General features: G+C 40.0%; 1 protein-coding gene across 1 annotated transcript in view; it reads right to left on the reverse strand.

Annotated features, from left to right (window-relative positions):
- Window positions 1-19,176, reverse strand: part of LOC122872443 — a 59,636-nt gene extending 40,460 nt beyond the window's left edge. Inside the window, exons 1-8 of the mRNA XM_044188691.1 lie at window positions 19,125-19,176; window positions 17,904-18,059; window positions 16,941-16,997; window positions 16,226-16,338; window positions 14,257-14,487; window positions 13,997-14,077; window positions 12,804-12,903; window positions 12,553-12,652 (exon numbers count right to left, since the gene is read on the reverse strand). Of these exons, the coding sequence (XP_044044626.1) occupies window positions 12,553-12,652; window positions 12,804-12,903; window positions 13,997-14,077; window positions 14,257-14,487; window positions 16,226-16,338; window positions 16,941-16,997; window positions 17,904-18,059; window positions 19,125-19,176 (890 nt within the window). The remainder of the gene's footprint in view (window positions 1-12,552; window positions 12,653-12,803; window positions 12,904-13,996; window positions 14,078-14,256; window positions 14,488-16,225; window positions 16,339-16,940; window positions 16,998-17,903; window positions 18,060-19,124) is intronic.
- Window positions 19,177-20,348: the final 1,172 nt, after the last annotated feature.

The raw sequence follows: 20,348 nt of genomic DNA on the forward strand, positions 1-20,348 counted from the left end.
ACATACAGTACACATACACTACAGTACCCAGGAACAGTGTTGTACTTAAACTAATACTGCAGTGCTGTCTCAAGTGAGGTGACACAGTGGTGAGATTAGTAACAGCAAAGTATAGTACATGTAAGAGTAATATGATACCATCTACTGTAACAGCAGATTAATATATATGATTAAGTAAAAATACTTTTCCTTTTCTCCTGATAGTATTTTCATTTGAGATTATAGATTTAGATAATTGAATATCAGAACAGACAGATAAACAGGAATAGATAAACAAAATAGCAACGTATCATGCATCGCTGCCTCAAACCAAAGTAACATTTCAGTCAGGTGCTCCCCCGTCTGTCTCTCTCTGTATGTTGGGCGTGGTCTCCCCTCCTGTCTCCTGGCTCCTCTGAACACCTGTCTGAGATCAGCTCTTCACCACTCCCAGCTGGCTCACCTGCCTTGCATCCGCTCGCAGTACTTCAGGCCCAGCTCTACCCAGATCGCTGTTTCTGCCACCGTGGCAGCTGTGCTCAGGCTTGTAGATGTACTCCCATTGCTTACCAGTTTCCCCTGTTCTTCTTCCAGTGATTAACGCTGGTTTTGGCTCCTGTGCCTCAGAACTCCTGCCTGCTTCCTAACCAACGCTTCCCCGCTACCTCTGCCGGCCCACCGCCTCGCCGTTCTCCATTCCTCCTCAACCCTCTGCCATAACCAGCCAACGCATCTCCTCAACACATTCAATAAATCACCTTCACCTGCCTCTTAGTCTGTGTTCTGCGCTTGGGTCCACTTTTGGACTAACTCTAACAGCATGAGGCTGTAAAGACTTCACTAAATAGTTGTCTAGTTTTCATTTTTAAAAGGTTCATGCTGTTTGATTTTCATTTCTGTTTTATCAGAGTGACACTTTGCGCAGGAAGTCAGTCAATTAAGGGAACTTTGGATCCTAGTAGCATTTTGCATCTTAACAATACCAGACAATAGGGTTTTGCTTTGGGCCCTTGGCCCACCATTAAGTTTCAGTTTTGGCCCTCCAAGGGAAAAAGTTTGGGCACCCCTGTGAAATGTTCACACTCTAGGAGTTGACCCTTGACCCCATGAAGACAGAAAGATTACTAACATGGTTTGATTTGAGTAAAACTTGAGTAAAAGTTACTTTGAGTAAATTTTTGTTGTTGAACTTTAGTATTTTATAAAAGTAATCATCAAAATAACTTGAGCAGCAAGTAAATGAAAATCAAAAAGAAAAAACACCATCAGTACTGCCTTTTCCCTGGAAAAGACTGGAATTATTTCAACCACAGATGATCTTCCTCGGTTAAAGGTAAAAAAGTGAACAGAAATGTATTTGTGATTAAATAACAAGTCATCATCTCCTGATTAGATAGCCTGTCACAAATATAATAAAGGTAAAATAGAAAAATCCCAGTCATTATCTCTCAAGTGTGATCACAAAATACTACATTAATATTATACTCTATTAAGAACACCAATGAGTAAAGGATTACTTTTTTTTTTGTTTAAATTTGCTTGTTGTCTCCTATATTCTATTATGATTTGGCAAATAAATCAACAAATCATGCGCATGTGTATAATAGACCACTGTGTCTATTAAAAAGTAAATATAAAGAGTGTCACCAGTGTCCTTTAACTTTGATAATTCCAGTATCGACGTCCCAAGTCCCAGTTCCCATCACAGACAGCCACAGATGTGAGCCCATCACTTGAAGAGAATAAGACACCGCTGTCTTACATCCTGCGTCTGACTTTGTGGAAAATACAATTTGATTTATTTACTTATTCATGAATATATCATAATCCTTTATTAACATGTCGGTATATGTGTTAAACTTAAGAAACAGCAGTCTTTCCTTTCACTACCTTCAGAATAATCAACCACACACACACACACACACACACAATTTAACAGCTTCCTCGCTCATACACAGGGTTTCCCGGTGGTGGTGGGGACCTTGGCAGCCAAATGGCTCCAGTGCACACACACATGCACGCTCTCACGCACGTGAAAAAATGTGCATTTTATATACTACTCATTTTATTTGACCACATTTTACAGCTGACAGCTCAAACAGAACTAATTCATCAGTGTCATCAGTTCAGCATCATGTTCATTTCTACAAATTTCTACAAATTTAGGGAAAGTCGTAAGGTATCAAGTTGATAAAATAATGTACAGTATGTTTTATGAACTGTTACAGAGGGTTTAAATGAGAGAAACGGATCACTCTAAGCATTCGCACCAAACCCAGAGAGATTTTTGCTGAATCATCAGACCTGTTTAGCAGCATCGTGCTACCTCTCCATCCCAGGGTAGAAAAAGCGTGGGTTCTTACAATCAGCATGCATAAAATCAAACACTTAATTCCTGATTCCAATCTACGCTGATGCACAAAAAGGCACAAATTCTTCCTGTTACGATGAACATATATGGACATTACTGGACTGCCCCTTTGATACACCACATGTACACAATGCTGTTCTGTACATAAAACAAACTGTTGTTTCTGTTTTAAAGAAATTAAATCGACATGTGAGCGTCAGAGTTCGGATGTGTCCCATTCTCCCTGATGGGAAATGAGGCTGTAAAGACTTCACTAAATAGTTGTCTGTGTTATTTATTTATTGGTTATGATGCTTTAGTGAATTGTTCACACTCTAGGACTTGACCCTTGACCCCATGAAGACAGAACGATTAGTAACATGGTTTGATTTGATTAAAAAATCTTTGTTGTTGTACTTCAGTAGTTTGTAAAAATGCATCACATGGTTTCAAATATTTAATTTTCCAGTTGAGCAGGTTCCCCCTTTATGATCTCTGCTGTCTTTCACCTCTGTTTTCTTGGCAGACTTAAATCTGTCCTCCGCTTTCACACACCCATCACTGGACTTAAAATAGCGAACTTTGACGTGTTTATCCTGAGGGGGTTTCAGGTGCAATTACAGAAACCAGTTTGTGCAAATGTCGTGCCACAAATACCTTCCTTGGTTTTATTTGTGACCATTTTTTAAATTACTTTTTAAACTTTTTCTAAATCAACAGAGTAGAGAAAAGGGCCAATTACAAGGGCCAATTCATCAAAAGGGCCACTAACAATAATCATGAAAATAATATGTACTGTGCTTTTAACCAATTCCCCCCTGCTGTGGCTGGACCTGTGGTTTCCTCTCACTCTGTCAAACAGGTTCTTCAGGTGCCTTCCTTAAACAGACGCGTTTATTAATTAACCGCTTTCACATCCTTTCTACCTCAGAGGAGTACAGGAAAGGGTTGAACCTAAATACTACTGCTACTAAAAATAACAAGTTCTGTACACATAACTCACATCTGGAAAATAAATCCAGAGTATTTTTCATTCATATGCACCTACATGAGAAAAGACCAAATCAAACCTGTAAAATAAATGTTGTGTATGTAGTAGCGTTGGATTGAAATTTCCTCTTGCGCCCGTGATAAGATCAGCCTTTGTTGATCCTCAGAGGAGAAATTCAGGTGTTGCAGCAGCACAAGAACACAAATCAGTCCAGATAAATAGAGACACGTATGAAATAGATAATTAGATGTATATGAAATAAAATAACAATAGAAATAACAATATAAACTATTAAAGAGCAATTAAACCCAAATTCACAAGGCAAGCTGTACACATACAGTACACATACACTACAGTACCCACGAACATACACTACTGCAGCGCTGTCTCAAGTGAGGTGACACAGTTAGTTGTGCAAGTAAGACTAATATGATACCATTTACTGTAACTGCAGCAGATTAATATATATGTAAAAATCTTTTCCTTTTCTCCTGATAGTATTTTCATTTTGAGATTATAGATTTAGATAATTGAATATCAGAACAGACAGATAAAGGAATAGATAAACAAAACAGCAAAGTATAGTGCATCAAGTAGTAACATTTCAGTCAGGTGGTGCTCTCTCTGTATGTTGGGCGTCTCCCTTCCTGTCTCCTCTCTGTCTGCAATATGATACCATCCACTGGTTTTGGCTCACACACACAAACACCACGCAACACTTACATTTGGTGCTCAAGCACCTGCCCTTTTCACACTTTTCGCAAGACATTTACGACGATTACGGCCAACTGTAACCGTAAAACCTCAAAGAAGAAGAAGAGCCCCATGCATGTAGGGTGTCTCTCTGAGTAGGGTATCTCTGCAGACCGGAGACTTTCAGAGGGCGTGGTAACTTTCAATCATTTTTTTTTATTTGGCCAATCAGAGGTTATGATCAAGGAGTTGATAAGCAGACAACAAAGCTAGTTGAAACGTTGAGTTGTTTGTGTACCTCCCCCCATATAATACTGTGAAATGAATCATGCATTAAAAAGTGATTGACGACTGGTTCAGGCGGCAGCCTCTGATTGGCCAAATTAAAGAATGATTGACAGTTACCACGCCCTCTCAAAGTTGGAGTGTTTGTATTATGCACAAAATGGCTGACTGGTTTGTCATCTACACAATCATAATCAGCTGGCTGTTGTTGGCTGCTTGAAATGAAATATTTATCTTGATGGTGATATTGGACAATATAGCGAGAAGATCAGCCTCTTTGGAGAAGGTGAGATGGAGGTTGAGCATAAGATGTGGAAGAGGTCAGGAAATGGTTCCCTGCTCTGTTTTCTTACATTTTAGGGCCTTGGTCACTTCAGATTACATATTAAGATGTTTTTGAGAACAACAGACTAAAAAATATATACAGTTTAATATTGTAGCTTAAAGATGCTGAAGTTAAGTCTCAGCGATGTAAATAAAAGTGAAGGACATTTCCTTAATGATTTGATGTTAGAGCTCCTTCATTATCTGAAGATCAACATTTGACTTTATTAACTCTGTGTTAGCCACTTCATCTGTTCCCACACACACACACACACACACACACACACTAATATAAATCAAGCAATAGGTTTTGATGCCAAGGAAAGAAAAAAAGATGAATAAATGACTCAAACTCATTGTTTGTTTTAACCCACTCCCTTTATTATTATTTTTTTGTTTTTCTATGCTAATAACAGTAATAACATAATAAGGGTACAACAGCATCTCTCAGTGTAATAACAGCCAGTTTTAACTGATAATCTTCATTTATAGTAACTTCAATCCACTAATAATCATCATTTTAATGTTGTGTTCACATTCACATCAGTATTTTCCTTCCACTGGATCTCTAAACCTTCTTGCTGCAAAGCTTCTTTCAGCCACAAACTTCTTTTAACTTCATGTCACTAAAACACAGAAATTCTGTTTCTGCATTCACTAGGTAGCATTTAGGCTGTGTGCATTTAAAGTAGGCAGTTAACATTATGGAAAGGAAGAAATTATATATATTTTAAAAAGAACCCACAGTGCCAGGAAGTAGTGCAGATAGTAAATAAAACCCTCGAAACCCTTCTTTGATTATTTTTCTTCTTCACTTCTATTATTTCATCACAGATTATCTTCCATTTCAAAATCTCATTAATAAGTTGCATGAATCAGTGGGTTGAATCAGCACCCCACAGATTCTGCAGAAATAATATGTAATATCTCAGGTGGGTCAAATGAAGATCGGTGTTATGGCAAATATATCTGGTTTCACAGCAATGATAACTTCAAACATCCTTTCAAAGCCAGTGAGATTTCAGGCTCCTTATCGGACGCAGGTTCAGTCAGGAATCAGCTGAGAAGACAACCAGACAAAACTGAGATTCAGCGTGATTTATATTTGGTCTCTGATGTAGGAAAATATCAAAATTTGAATGACTCCTTGACCTTTCCTCTAGCGCCACCCACAGGACAAACTTTACATGTTTAGCTCTATGAAAAGCTACATCACCAGCATGATGTTGTTCAATCCAACCTTTCTCTCTCAAATGTCTTTCTGGTTAGTTACTAAGATCAAAATTCAGTCATTAAAAACAAATTAAATTCAGGAAGGTGTGAGTCCTCTTCCTCTGGGTTAGGATACTTCTGGAGCCCTCTCAAATATTGTGGGAGCGTTTTAGACACACTTCAGATCCAGACTTTACTCTGAGTGGCTTTATACATACCATGTAATGAATCAAAAGGGGAGCTGTCTTTACCTAGTTACTCCAGGCCATAGTGATGAGGGCTGGGCTTTCGTCTGCATATTTAGACCTGGAAGATCTGCGCCTCCTGACAGCACCTGTACCGCAGGACTGTAAGACAGAGAGGATGGCTAGAGTTCAGGCTTCAGACTGTGTCGGCTTTATGAAGGTCAACGGCACTTTCTGAATATTTAGCTTTTTGTATACAAATATTATAGTATCTCTTTAGCATTATGTATTAATTATATAGCACAGAAACGAATCATCGTTTCAAACAAGTTGATTTAAATTGAAAACAGGCTGAAATATTCTTGACACACAGCAAAAGAAGGTTTTTAGGACAGAAATGATTTTGTAACATTGGAGTTTTACAAAGTACTAGAATCAGCTCCACCTCAGCCAGCTACAACAACAATGCTGCTCACATATTAATGCATCAATGATACTAATCCTATCACACCATGAAAGGAACCATTCAGCATAACGAGCACTTGTCCTTTTGTTAAAGTACAATTTGCTGATAATACTTCTGTACTTATGCAGGACTTTTCCTTGTAATGGAGTATTTTTACATTGTTGTATTACTACTTTGACTTTAGTAAAGCAGTATTTCCTCCACCCTGCTTACCTGAGCACAGGAATGGCCCTGTGTGGCGCACAGCTCCGGTTTGCAGTGCAGGTAGATTTCGCCGCTTTTCCCAGAGAACTGGAACATGTTGAAAGAGAAGGAGTTGGACGTTCCCAGTCCGTTTCCCTCCACCTTCACCGTCTGGTCTTCGGGGTTCGGGCATCTGCTCAGAAACAGGAAGACGGTCATGATGACTTCATCAGCAGTAAAGCCACTGACAAAGTCTCAGTTTGAGCTTTGTCTCACCCGTTAATGACGAGGTTGTATCGCAGAGTATCAGTAGGTGACAGCTGGTTGGTTGCCCAGCAGGAGTCGGTCACCAAGGCAACCATGTTGCCGTCCAGGCCCTCCGTCTTCAGCTCCACCCAGATCTTCTGGTTCAGCCCGATCTCAGTGTCCGGCCGGACAAGGTCCGTGAGGCCGGCGTTGGTGTAGGCGTTCATCATCAGAGTGTAATTCCAAACTCCAGATACAATCTGCTGCACCACAGAGCTGGAGAGCACAGACACACACACTTCAGCTGTCTTAAACTTTAACTACAACAAGCTTCAGTCAGCACATTAACAACCAGGTGAAGCTCAGCTGGCCTGCACACACCCGTCTTTGATCTTGAAGGCCGCGCTCTTGACGTCTGGCTTGGTGTAGAAGCAGGAGAAGTCGATGTATACTTGGTCCTCGCGGGTGATGATGCCGGAGCTGGTACTCATCTTGATGGCGTTCTTGTAGATGATTTGGTTGTCGTTAGTCTAGATTGCGAAAGGAACACAGACATGTTTTCAGGTGAAGAAAAACTCACAAGCCTGATGAAGGCCTTTCCTGGAAGCCTAACCTTTCCTGTAAATAACAATATATGGCAGCCTGGCTGAGGCTCATTACTTTGCCATTACAGTCTACAGGGAAGTGACCAGCAAACAGCATGTGTGTTTGTACTTGTTGAGAGCAAAGAACTACAGGAGAGTACCCACCGTAACCTCCGTCCCGCAGGTGTTGCTGCCGTCGAAGCTGAAGGTCACCATGTGGGTCTGCTGGTCCATGGAACCTTTGCACTTCTGGTCATTGAGCTGTAAGGCGGAGTAGTCGATGCCATTGTCCTCCAGCAGACATCCAGCCAGAGCGAGAGTGGCAGAGTTCTTCATGCAGACTGTCGGCTCGCCTGAACACCCAACAGGACAAAGAAGCAAAACCATCACCACTTCAATATGGATTTATTTGGGGTCGAGGTATTCAGTAAGCAACAGCTGGTTTGTGCTGATCTTTTTTTTAAATTTACAAACATTTCTTTGATTCGGAGCTATTATGGAGGCACAAACACGTCCCGTTTTGAATTAAACACTAATCTGTGACAAGAGAGGAGCGCAGCGACAAAACCCAAAACAGCTGTGCCTTTGCCAGATGTTTGCATATCTAAATCAATTGGCATCTTTTAGGTGTATCAGCAGGTGGTTTTCGAGTCACATGCTCTTCTGTTCTCTGTCATTTGTACAATGTTCTATAGAAATATAATCCAGAATATCTGGTTCCTGTTTTTCCTGTAATTTAGAATGCAGATAAGTTAATGAGCCAAACAAATTCAAATTCCCCACTAGCTGTAGTCTGTCAAATGTAGAGAGTTAAAACTTTACATATAAAGAATTTCTTTCAGAATATTTACTTTGAAAAACATCTAACAACAAGAACTGTTAATCTTCTCATAACAGGATCAAAAAATGATGTACCAAGATAAAAGAAAGCCAACTCTACTGGTTGGTGATTTGCTATAACATTTTAAATAAATAAATAAAACCACATTCAGTAGCTGTGGTCAGGAGGGAATCATCAAATTGATCCTGATGATTTTGTCTAATGCTACAGGACGTCTGGATCAACTCTCCCTCTGAAGAAACATTACAACCCTTAACGGTGTCTTTTCATGCCACGGTTGTTGCACAGTACCTAAAGTGTTTGTCGGTTTGTACTTGGAGGCAAAAATGGCCCGACAGTAGCAGCGGGTTCCACCGAGCTTCTGGCCGCAGAACTCATGAGGGCTGCAGTACTGGTCCTGACAGAAGGCCTGAGGGACAGCAGCTACAGACAGACACACAGACACATGATGAGCTTCACTATCAAGTGAAGGATGAATGACATGAACATCTTAAAAAGGTTTTTTTTTTTGCTTCTTTATACTTCTAATTTCCACTGCATTTATTTGACAGCTATAGCTACTTGTTACTTTTCAGATCAAGATTATACATACAAAACATGTCATGATCTTATGAAATGTGGTGCATTATTATAGATTTAGTAAAAAAAGGTATATTTAAATAACACCAGATTTAAAAAAAAAAATTTAAAATGAACATTAAAATGCTGCTTACATTGCTACATATTTCTACTTTAAGTAGCTTTTGCTGATCATTCTGCAGTGTTTACACAGTAGGAAATTATTATAGTTTCTTAAAGTGCCTGAATTCCATCACCATGGTAACGACCAAGTGGAATTAACTAAACAAATATATACTGCACCACATTTGTATACTAGTACATGTATATCATATATATTTTAAATATATATTACATTTAGACTTGTGTTCGGTGTATTTAACCCCAAGTTGCTCTGTTTCTGTCAATAATTCTACTTTCTCTCTTCTGTATGATTCATTTGTTTCAGCCTGGAACAGCAGGCACAAATCAATACATTTTGATTTCCTTTTATCTCATCTCGCCCCGTTTCATCGCATGAAACACAGAAGTGAAACTGAGTGACGATCTTACAGCAGCCGGCCTTTGACCTCCAGTCCTCCAGCCCGATGCTGCCCTTCAGGTTGCAGGACTTGGCGTAAGCCTCCAAAAACTGGCACTTGAGATCGTCCACCTCTGGGTATTTGCACAAAGTGTTTGTGCAGGCGGTTATGTAGGGCTCCGGGTCAGTGAGGCTGTGGCAAGCAGTGAAGGGCGCCTGCCTCATGAGATTACAGCTGTTCACAGAGGAAGGATGAGAGTAAATGACCAGTTTTCTGAACAGAGTCATGGCACCTCAGGACTGTGTGATAAAGATGACTCGTTCCTGTTTTAAGGCTGACAGCAGTGTTCAGTGTGTGTTTGAATGGGTCAGTTCTTACTGTTCAGTTGCGAGGCTGCAGACGATCGTACTGTCAACGGTGTCGTTGGGCTGACGCTCGCAGCTCGGGGGAGACAAACAGAGCGGCACATTCAATTTGAAACCCATACAACATCAATAAACAGGTAATATCAGTCAGTGCATTCATGTGGTTGTGACTGAGTTGTACCCGAGTGCACTGTAAGAAGAGGACTTCTCTGCACTCAGGGTGGTGGTCTGACTGGCTTGAGTGGGGCTGCCACACAAGCCCTTTACAGCTCCAGCAGGTCCTGGCAGATGTCAAGAGACAATTAAAGACAAACCAATGAACTTTCAACCTAATAAGCACAGCTGGCATTCTTATATTTTGTAGTTTTCTGTACCTGCCACATGTGCGGTGTTGCCATCAAAAAAGACCGTCGCATTGAGGGAAAGTATCTTAGCAGTAACTCCAGTCTGGTCCTTGGAGAGCTCCACACCGTGGACCAGCTGAGCCGTGGTGCTGAGCGTTAGTATTTGGTCTTTAACCTACATCACAGCGGAAACACTGGCTGAAACATCACAAATACATCCATACATGTGCTTTGCATGTGCGCTCGTTCCCACTTAAATAGGCTTTTTCACAGCAACACTCAGTAAATGGCAAGAATCTTTTGCTCAGATTACACCATCAAAATGTCTCCTCTCTTCACTCAAAGTTATAATAACAGCTTCTAATTTATTTACTGGGAGAACGATGAAACAAGAGCACACTGGAAAAGTAACAGATGACAGAAGACGTCAGCAAATGAGAACATCGGTAAAAAAGAAATCATATTTTTGCTTTGTCACAATGTTCCTGTTGCACCAACGTTTATTAGTCACAGATGCAGAAATCCATCCATCAGAGGTAGAAATCCTCAAATGGCTGTTATTTACAAATGATGAAGATTTTGTAATTCTGGACAGGTTTGTACTCTGGTTCTGGTCATTTCTGATTTGTCTATCTCTCTTCAGATAATGTATTTAAGTTGAACGCTCTGAAATCACTACACTGTAAGGTTCACATAAAATATGTTGCTCTCTGAGAACTTCTGAATGCATGGCTGTGCAGGATTTAGGCTGTAACCTAAATGTTTTGTTTGTGTGGCTGAATAAAACATTTATTATTCAAAAGTTCATTTTAAACAATGTTGGACAGATCATTCTACACCCACAGGTGCAGGAAACAGACCGCAGGATGATAGTGTGCATCTGGATCTTTAATTATCTCTCCATATAAAGGGGGTTGTATTAAAAACTACATTTGGCAGCTCTAGTTACTAGTCATGAGGAGTAAAATATGATACTAAACACTAGATACAAATCTAACTGATGAAATGAATTAATAACAACAAGTAAATATCTGTCACCTGAAAGCTGCCAAAGCCAAAGAGTGGAAGTTTAAAGTTTGATTATTTTGCTACACATGAGTAAATATCATCACAAACAGATAATACTCTGACAATTAGTATGTAACAATTCAACACAAATACTGAGTTAATTGTAAAAAAAACTTTCCATTTCTATTTTACGCTGCTTTGTACTTCTGCCCCACTATAAATCAGAAAGGAAAGGTGCCACCACACTGTCTATACTTTAAATACATCAACACAAAGTGACTCCTGGCATGTAATGATCTTCAGTGATTGGTCAAACCTTTGAAAACAACCCCATAAAAACTCTGTTACTTGCTTTTAGATGGATTGTGGCAGCTTACCCGAACTCTTCCACCTTGTTCCAGGTACATGTTTACACCTGGATCTTCCAGCCACAGTATCAAGTGGTCCAAAAACGGCACATCTTGACGCCGTCGCTCCATGAAACCGGCCAATAGGGTGAAATTCGAGCTTTTTTGAGGCTTCATCAGACCGTATACACACCGGTCCGGGACAGAGTAGACTCTGCCGGAGAAATCGATGACAGTGGAGCCGGTCACAGTGCACACAGGAATGGGTTGTACGCACCTGATGGAGACGGAAAGGGACAGATGTTTTCTGTCTTTTTATGGATCCTATGAAGATGTCATTTCCAGTTAATAGGAATCCTCACTTGAAAGTTAAAGGGGTACTCCACCAATTTTACACCTAAAGGTCACTTTCCTCCTCGTCATGGGGAGAACTATTTTACTAATACTGCTACTATTTTGAGGGTTATTGGATAAAAAGGCTGTATCGCAACCTCAGTCCACGGGTGTACTGCTTGTAGTTATTAGTATTAATGGTGTCAAAGACGTCCAGGTCGTAAAGTAAAGACAAAACTCATCAGATAAGACATTCTTATCTGTTTAGAGTGAACCTGCTCATATCTGAATTAGAAGTGAAACAATTAGTCAGTTAATTGATAAAGTGATCGGCAGAAAATGGAATGAATTGTGAATCAATTCATTGGTTCCTGCTTCTCAAATGTGAGGATCTGCTGCTATTTTGTACTGTTGGGCAGACAAAACAAGAGATTTGAAAACATTACCCTAGGTTTCAGACTACATTAGATGCTACTAGCATAACACAATGGGATCTCCAAAAGGATTGACAGCAGCTGAGTTGCATTGTGGGTAATGTAGGTTTTGACCAGGAAGAAAATCTGACCATTATGAGTGCGACAATGTTATTGAAGTGCTACATCGTTGGAAAACTCTTTTAAGTTTTATAGACTGAAAGATTAATCAGCTGATCAAAAAATAGATAGATTTTTAGAAATAATATAATATAAAGAAAACATATTTACTTGTTGTCCAGGCAGACCTCCTGGGTTCCACATGTACTGACAGGAGAGAGGGATGCAGACGCATCACAGACTTGCATGGTGCAATTTTCTGAGTTCAGCTTCTTGTAACTTGAATTGACTACAAAAGGGGCATCTGGGAGGTGATGGGAGGTTTATGAGATTAGTTTAATATTAAACTTCACCATCTAGTGTACAACATTTTAGAGAAGGAAATAACAGTCATTTTAAAATATCACAGTTTGTTTTGAGGATCCCTGAAGAGTCCCAGCCCCTTCTTTGCCCACCTGAGATTCTGCATCCGCTCACGTCCATGTATTTCAATTCTGGAGATTTAGCAAACGACCACGAACCCATAGATGAGCTACCGACCGTTGAATTCAGGCTCTAGAAAAGGAATTGACAAAAATCAAGATTAATAGTGTGATACTGTACTACTCTAATACTGAGTGAACACTGACTTGAATCCCCCTTTTATACGTGTATACATATTTTTTCCAATTTTAGGACAATTCAGTGGGACAGTGGTGACCTAAGCAAGTTTCTCTGAACAGCTGCCTGCTTCTGCTAAAAAACTCATCATTCTCTGTGGGTTGAGACTGTGAGTGAGCTCTCTCTTTTTACACAATTTCAAAAAATATACAGATTAGTGCTGTTTTTATTCAAAATACATTTTGGTTCACAATTCTCACACTCTCCATCTTATGTGGACGTAAACACCCTAAAAACAAAAGCTGACCGTCACTTTAATGTCACTGTCACTGTTCATTTAAAATCCAGCGTGCCGAGTACAGAGTAAACCATTGCATCACTGCATTGTATATCAGCAGTGAGTAACTGTTTCAAGCTCAATTCCTAAACTGCTAATCATCTCGTAGGATGCCCCAGTTTGTACCTCTCATATATTACCATTAGATTCAAGCCACAGATCTAAGCATTTCCCAATAATTACCCAGCAACGTTTGAAAACCCAGAAGGTCACATGTGCCGCGCTTCTGGAGGTGAAAGTTGCCAGCAGCCAGAACCCATTTCACAAGTGCCAGCAGCCAGAAGTGAGTCCTTGGTCTTTTGTTAAACTCAACAAAAAATAAGAACCAAAAAAGAACCAAAACTTGTTGTTGTTGTTGTCGTTGTCCTGCTGCAGGTAGAATGTTTTAAATCAAGATGGTTAGAAGAGTCTTTGAGGATTCCTGTTAAACGACCTTCTGGGCTCATTTCTAGGATAACTGAATGCTCGGGTCACATTACTCAGCTGTAATGGTGCAATACACGAGAGGAACAAACTGGGTCTCCTCTCAGGGATGAGACTCTGTGAAATCCAGTGGTTAACCTCTGGCTGACAGCTGGAGTCTGACATCACAGCCTGAGGTTGGGATCAAGTTAACTTGCCATAAAGCAGAATGGTTGAAGGACATAAGTTGCCATGGTAACAGACTCAGGCTCATCTCTGAGACCAAAGTTAGGTCTTCCATATACTTACATAAGTAGCTGAAGTATATGCAGAAAATGTCTTGCTTGCCATAACTGTTTGTGCGCCAAAGCTGTAGAAAAAAACACTGATCTGAAAGCATAAACAGAAGAGACACAGAAAATATTAGGAAATGGCTTCCAAAATATGTTTTGAATGAAATAAACTTTGATTTGAAGTTCCTTTGCCACACGATGTCTCTGAAATGTTCATTTTGTACAAAAGGCTGGACAGTCAGTCGATCTAAAAACATGGAACTGATCATCACTCACTAATGAGTTCAAACTTTCTTCCCGTAAGGTAACTAGAACAAGGCAGTCTGAAGTGGTCTTGATGTTTGGCACAGCTCGATGAACGTCTGATCCAGGAACTAATTTGAAAGGTGAAACGATCACATCCATTCTGTCCGTAGTCAGCTGATCTTTTATCAAAACACAGTCTGTTGGAGTTTCAGTTGCGGGCTCTTTGAAACAAATGACAGCAGATGAATCTTTGAACGACACCTGCAAAAACAGAGAGACACCATACATGAATTACTCCAAAATAAAATGAGTTCAAGTCAATAATGACATCAAAACATCTTCATCATTTTGGTGCAAAACCTTTCAGTCCAGCAAGTCTTCACACCTAAACCACAAAACATGTCGTTTTTTTACTCGTATGAGCAGTTTTGCAATAGAGAGAATAAATAGATGTTCACAGCGAGCTGGGGGGAAATTTGGAGATTTGTGGGCAATATTGGGTTCTATATAAAATCTGACAGGTCAGAAGATTATTACCAGTATAGGATACAATCAAAAACACACTCTGCAACACAAAATTCAGTTTTTTAAAATAATTATTGCAATTCTAAATACTGGATAGTTTTACTCTTTGAAGCTGATAAGAATTCGGTAATGCTCGAATGTTCTTTCGGCTTTTTCCTCATACTTTCTTAATAATTTCTTGGAAAGAACTATGCAGTTTGAATATTGATCACATGGAAAATAAACACAATGTTCTGAGACTGCTGTTTCAGTTAGCTCAGTTAGTTGTGTTGAGTTTAATAACTTTCTTGAAAGAACTGCTCCATTTAAAGCCAAGTACCCAGTATTTATTCATCTTTCATCGATTATTGGAAACTTCAGTTTTCATACATGTTGAGTTGAACACTCTCCTGCTGACAAGTTGCACATCTTTGTATGTTCAGCTGAGCTGCTACACACTGACTAAAAGAATTGAAGTTACGCTAGCTTGTATGCTAGTATGCTTCCAGTATCACTCTGCAGCTGGAGTTAAGTTTGCTTTGGGTTAGTTTGCAGTGTTGCTAACATTAATGTGCAGAAGGGCCACATCGTAGGTGCGCTCATTAAATAACAAGGCATGCACAGCAGCTGGAACTCAGCCTCTGCGGCAGCCGTTGGTGATTTACCCTGCACATCATCTATCGGCCAGCAGAGGACAGCGCTGCCTTGCTAATGGACTTAAACCTGCAGTTTCAGCTTCAGAGACGCCTCTGGCCTGTACACTGTCATGCTATTTCACTGCTGTTCGCACTACATTGCACAGTGTAATCTGCATGTAGTTTTAGTTCAAGCAGCTTGCATGTTTCATGTGTACTGTATACATTTCTTGTGTTATTTACAGTTATCTCTTTCTTGTATATTATTCTGATTTCATACAGAAGCACTTCTTCCCCATCAGTTGTGCAGAAGGAATGTGGTTGTGGTGCTGGAAATAAAGGCTCTGGCATTGAAGACATCTGTGTGGTTCTGATTGATCTCTTGCAGCAGGTGACTATTTAAGTTAATCCAGCACAGAAACAGCAGGGAAGCTACAACCTGCTCACACTATACATTAACTATTAAGCTTGTGACAAGGCGTCGCAATTGTATTGTTTTAAGCAAAATTTTGAATGCAGGACCTTTACTTGTAACAGAGTATTTCTACGCTGCAGCATTGCTACTTTTACTTTGAAAGATCGGAGTACTTCTTCTCCCACTGCAGGCTGCTGCTGTAGCTTCATCTTTACTGTACAGACATGAGAGTGATGCCACACTTCTCATCTAACTCTCAGCAAGAAAAGCAAATGAGCGCATTTCCCAAAACATTGGAACTCTTTATTGAACTGTCGCTGAAATGTGTGTTAGATATCTTCGCTAACAGACAGTCACCAGCAGTCAAACAGTCTGTCTGTTAGATACAGTAACAACAGCAGAGGGAAAGACAAGCCTTTTCTCAAACATGTTTCATTTTACTCACATCCACCATGGAGTATTTGCGTCCATAAAAGGTGATGGGACACGAGCTGATGTTCACCACTCCAGAATTAACAATCATTTCAGCGGACAGAAGGTCAACCTGGCTGGCAGCAACTACAGCGTGAATGTGAAGGGAAAAGAAATGAGACATCATACATCAATCTATCAAGACCAACTTTCTTTCTTTTCATTCCCAAGTCACACCTCTGACTTCAAATGGCATTGATCACAGCAAGGATGTCTGGGTGTAAAAGACTGAATGAATTAATAAAATAAATACTCAGACTGTAGAACATATTTTCCATCATCACTACAGGAGCTGGCTTCATTCTGAGGGTTTTTATTTTGTTCAGAAATGTGAGGACTTAAAGGTTAAGCGCCTCATGAAGAAGTGCAAGAGCAATAAACTGAATCTAGTGCAAAATCTCTCCAGTGAAACAAAATTGCCCCAACTTGACTTAGTTATGTTGATTAAAAGGTGCCCTTACCCTTATTCATTTATAATGATTTCATGGATGAGCATATGTTTTTAAAAAGGTATCATTCAGGTACATTTTGTATTGGAAATTAGCACAATATAGACAAATCGTTCCAGGGAAGAAATGTGTAAAATAAAATCTTGTAGGGCCTGCTACATGTTGAAAATGTAGGCCAGTCATCAGATGCCTTTAAAATAAGGGTTCTAGTCTAAAGCACTTTTCACTGGCTCAGCTTACCTGCCAGAAGGAGAAGCAGAGCACCCGGCTTCGCCATGATGGAGCCCCGGCAGTAACCTGTCGGAGAGCTGGGAGAGATACAGCTCACATAGTGAAATCCATACAAATACACACAGTACAGTGTGAGGAATAGTATTCATGATTTGATTGATGAGAGTATTAATGCCTTTCTTGCATGCTGCATAGGGTTATTAAAAAAAGCAATTTACTGTTTCTAAAATCCCTTAAATTAAGCCCTTAAGTTGTGGCTTATTCACAAACTTAGTTTGACTGCAAAAGGCTCCATGTGAACTCTTTTAGATGAGGCCCACGCAGTCGCACTGAGCAAAGGGGATTAATGCAGATTGTGAGCGGACATTAGTGGCCGTAACTCAGTGATCACATCACGTTGAGTACATTATTATCAGCAGCACTAGCAGTGTCTAATTTTTATTTTTTATCATCCAGTGAAGCCATTTTACATTTTGCTCACACTTCCCTCCTGCGTCTGAGTGTGTCAAACGTAAAGGCCATGAGGAAACAGAGAAGTGGCTGATGTTGTAAGGAACTTTAGTTTCACCGTAAAACATAACAAGAGTAAATCATCTGATTAAGAGAATTTAAACAAAATGGGAACAAGAAGAAACTTTTTTAAAGCTTTTTAAAATGTGGCACAAACTCAGCTGATCTGACACTGAGGGGGAGTTTATTCCACTGCGTTCGAGCTGATAGACTAAAAGCTTTTTCTTAAGCCTGGACCGGGAAACCTCTAACAACATTTGGTGTAGAATAAGGAGCTAAGAGATCAGAAATAAGCTGTGGAGGCTTTGAAAGTAATCAGAAGAATCTTACAAGTCTAAAATGAATAGCAATGTAATGTAATGAACCAGAAGGATTTCAAAGATCTCCAGTCATCCTGTAAGTGCATAAGCATCGTCCACATGAAGCCAGGCAGAGAGAGGAAGAGCGTGCAGCCGGTCTTACCGTCTGGAGGACGGGTGGAGCAGCAGGGAGATGAAGCTCTGCAGATGGAGGTCGGTGTCGAACCTGTCTCAGGTTCAGCTCTCGGGTAGATGTGCCTGCTGTGTGTCTCTATCTGTCGCTTTTTACGCAGGTCCTTCTCCTTCACGCCCCTGAAGACTTATGTAAGATTTACACATTCTTAAAAAGTTTGGACTCCCCAAACTGGCTTTTTGTCACGTGCAGCAGTCCATTGAGTAACTGTGCTTTTCTCTGGTATTATTTTCAGAAGAACGCAGTAAGTGACTGTCAGTAAGTAAGAACAATTAACGAGCTTTGAGAAGCCCTGGAGAAAAATACTTTGCCTATGAGACCTGGTCCATATGAACAAGTGACACATTTTTCTTAACATTTTTTTATGGTGAATCTGTTTCAGCACAAACACAATTTCTCAAATACTGACACAAAGGCTTTTACATTGTTATAGAGGATGGAGAAACCGATACCCTACATTCAGCAAAATTCTCTCTGGTGTTTGGTTTAAATGCTCAGAGTAAATAATAGTTTGTATTATTGGAAGTAAAAGCGTTAGTTTCCATATTATTCAAACCCCAGTCTGTTGTTGTTACATTGCATTGTGGTCCGACTGCTCCTGTGAGCTCTGATGGATTTAATGTATGGATTGTTGATAAAAAATGGTTCCCCACAAAGAAGCCCCTCACCTTTTGATTCCAAATAAAAACATGCAGTGAACTTTCAATGTTTTAGATCCCTGAAGCATTTTCTGCTGTCAGATTCCAGTAAAGCTGCTGGAAACACCCGGAGGTTACGGTGGCATTGTCCGCGTTCTAGATGAGTGTATCTACAGGGAGAAACATACAGTAAATCAGACTACTGACTGGTGCCCACAGAGTCAAGTTTGGGGAAAGAGGGCCTTTACAGGTGAAGTGTTGCACGGTCGAGCTGTTTCAATGTTGTGTTTTTGATGAAATTTGCATCAACTGTTGTTTCTGTTTTAAAGAAATTAATGTTTTTAAATCTTTCATTCCCAATATTTAAGAACGTATGGATTTCCTGGTCAATTCACTGTTGGAAAATGATGCTTTCATCACCTATTCCTAATAAATCATTGCTAAAAGCACATCAACATGTCAGTTGGTCTCCCATTCCATTCATGAAGTCAAAACTGCAGCTACTGGTGACAAATTTAGAAAGAGAAAAGCTGAGAAACTAATCAGATGTTACTGGGTGAGCGAACTAATCGACATGTGAGCGTCAGAGTTCGGATGTGTCCCATTCTCCCTGATGGGACATGAGGCTGTAAAGACTTCACTAAATAGAGTAGAGTAGAGAAAAGGGCCAATTACAAATACCACTAACAATAATCATGAAAATAATATGTACTGTGCTTTTAACCAATTCCCCCCTGCTGTGGCTGGACCTGTGGTTTCCTCTCACTCTGTCAAACAGGTTCTTCAGGTGCCTTCCTTAAACAGAAGGTTGCTTTTTAAAATATTCGTTTATTAATTAACCGCTTTCACATCCTTTCTACCTCAGAGGAGTACAGGAAAGGGTCGAACCTAAATATTACTGCTACTAAAAATAACAAGTTCTGTACACATAACTCACATCTGGAAAATAAATCCAGAGTATTTTTCATTCATATGCACCTACATGAGAAAAGACCAAATCAAACCTGTAAAATAAATGTTGTGTATGTAGTAGCGTTGGATTGAAATTTCCTCTTGCGCCCGTGATAAGATCAGCCTTTGTTGATCCTCAGAGGAGAAATTCAGGTGTTGCAGCAGCACAAGAACACAAATCAGTCCAGATAAATAGAGACACGTATGAAATAGATAATTAGATGTATATGAAATAAAATAACAATAGAAATAACAATATAAACTATTAAAGAGCAATTAAACCCAAATTCACAAGGCAAGCTGTACACATACAGTACACATACACTACAGTACCCACGAACAGTGTTGTACTTAAACTAATACTGCAGCGCTGTCTCAAGTGAGGTGACACAGTGGTGAGATTAGTAACAGCAAAGTATAGTGCAAGTAAGACTAATATGATACCATTTACTGTAACAGCGTACAGCAGATTAATATATATGATTAAGTAAAAATACTTTTCCTTTTCTCCTGATAGTATTTTCATTTTGAGATTATAGATTTAGATAATTGAATATCAGAACAGACAGATAAACAGGAATAGATAAACAAAATAGCAACGTATCATGCATCACTGCCTCAAACCAAAGTAACATTTCAGTCAGGTGCTCCCCCGTCTGTCTCTCTCTGTATGTTGGGCGTGGTCTCCCCTCCTGTCTCCTGGCTCCTCTGAACACCTGTCTGCAATCAGCTCTTCACCACTCCCAGCTGGCTCACCTGCCTCGCATCCGCTCGCACTACTTCAGGCCCAGCTCCACCCAGATCGCTGTTTCTGCCACCGTGGCAG

Source organism: Siniperca chuatsi, linkage group LG24 (genome assembly GCF_020085105.1).
Source record: "Siniperca chuatsi isolate FFG_IHB_CAS linkage group LG24, ASM2008510v1, whole genome shotgun sequence".
NCBI classification, from domain to species: Eukaryota; Metazoa; Chordata; class Actinopteri; order Centrarchiformes; family Sinipercidae; genus Siniperca; species Siniperca chuatsi.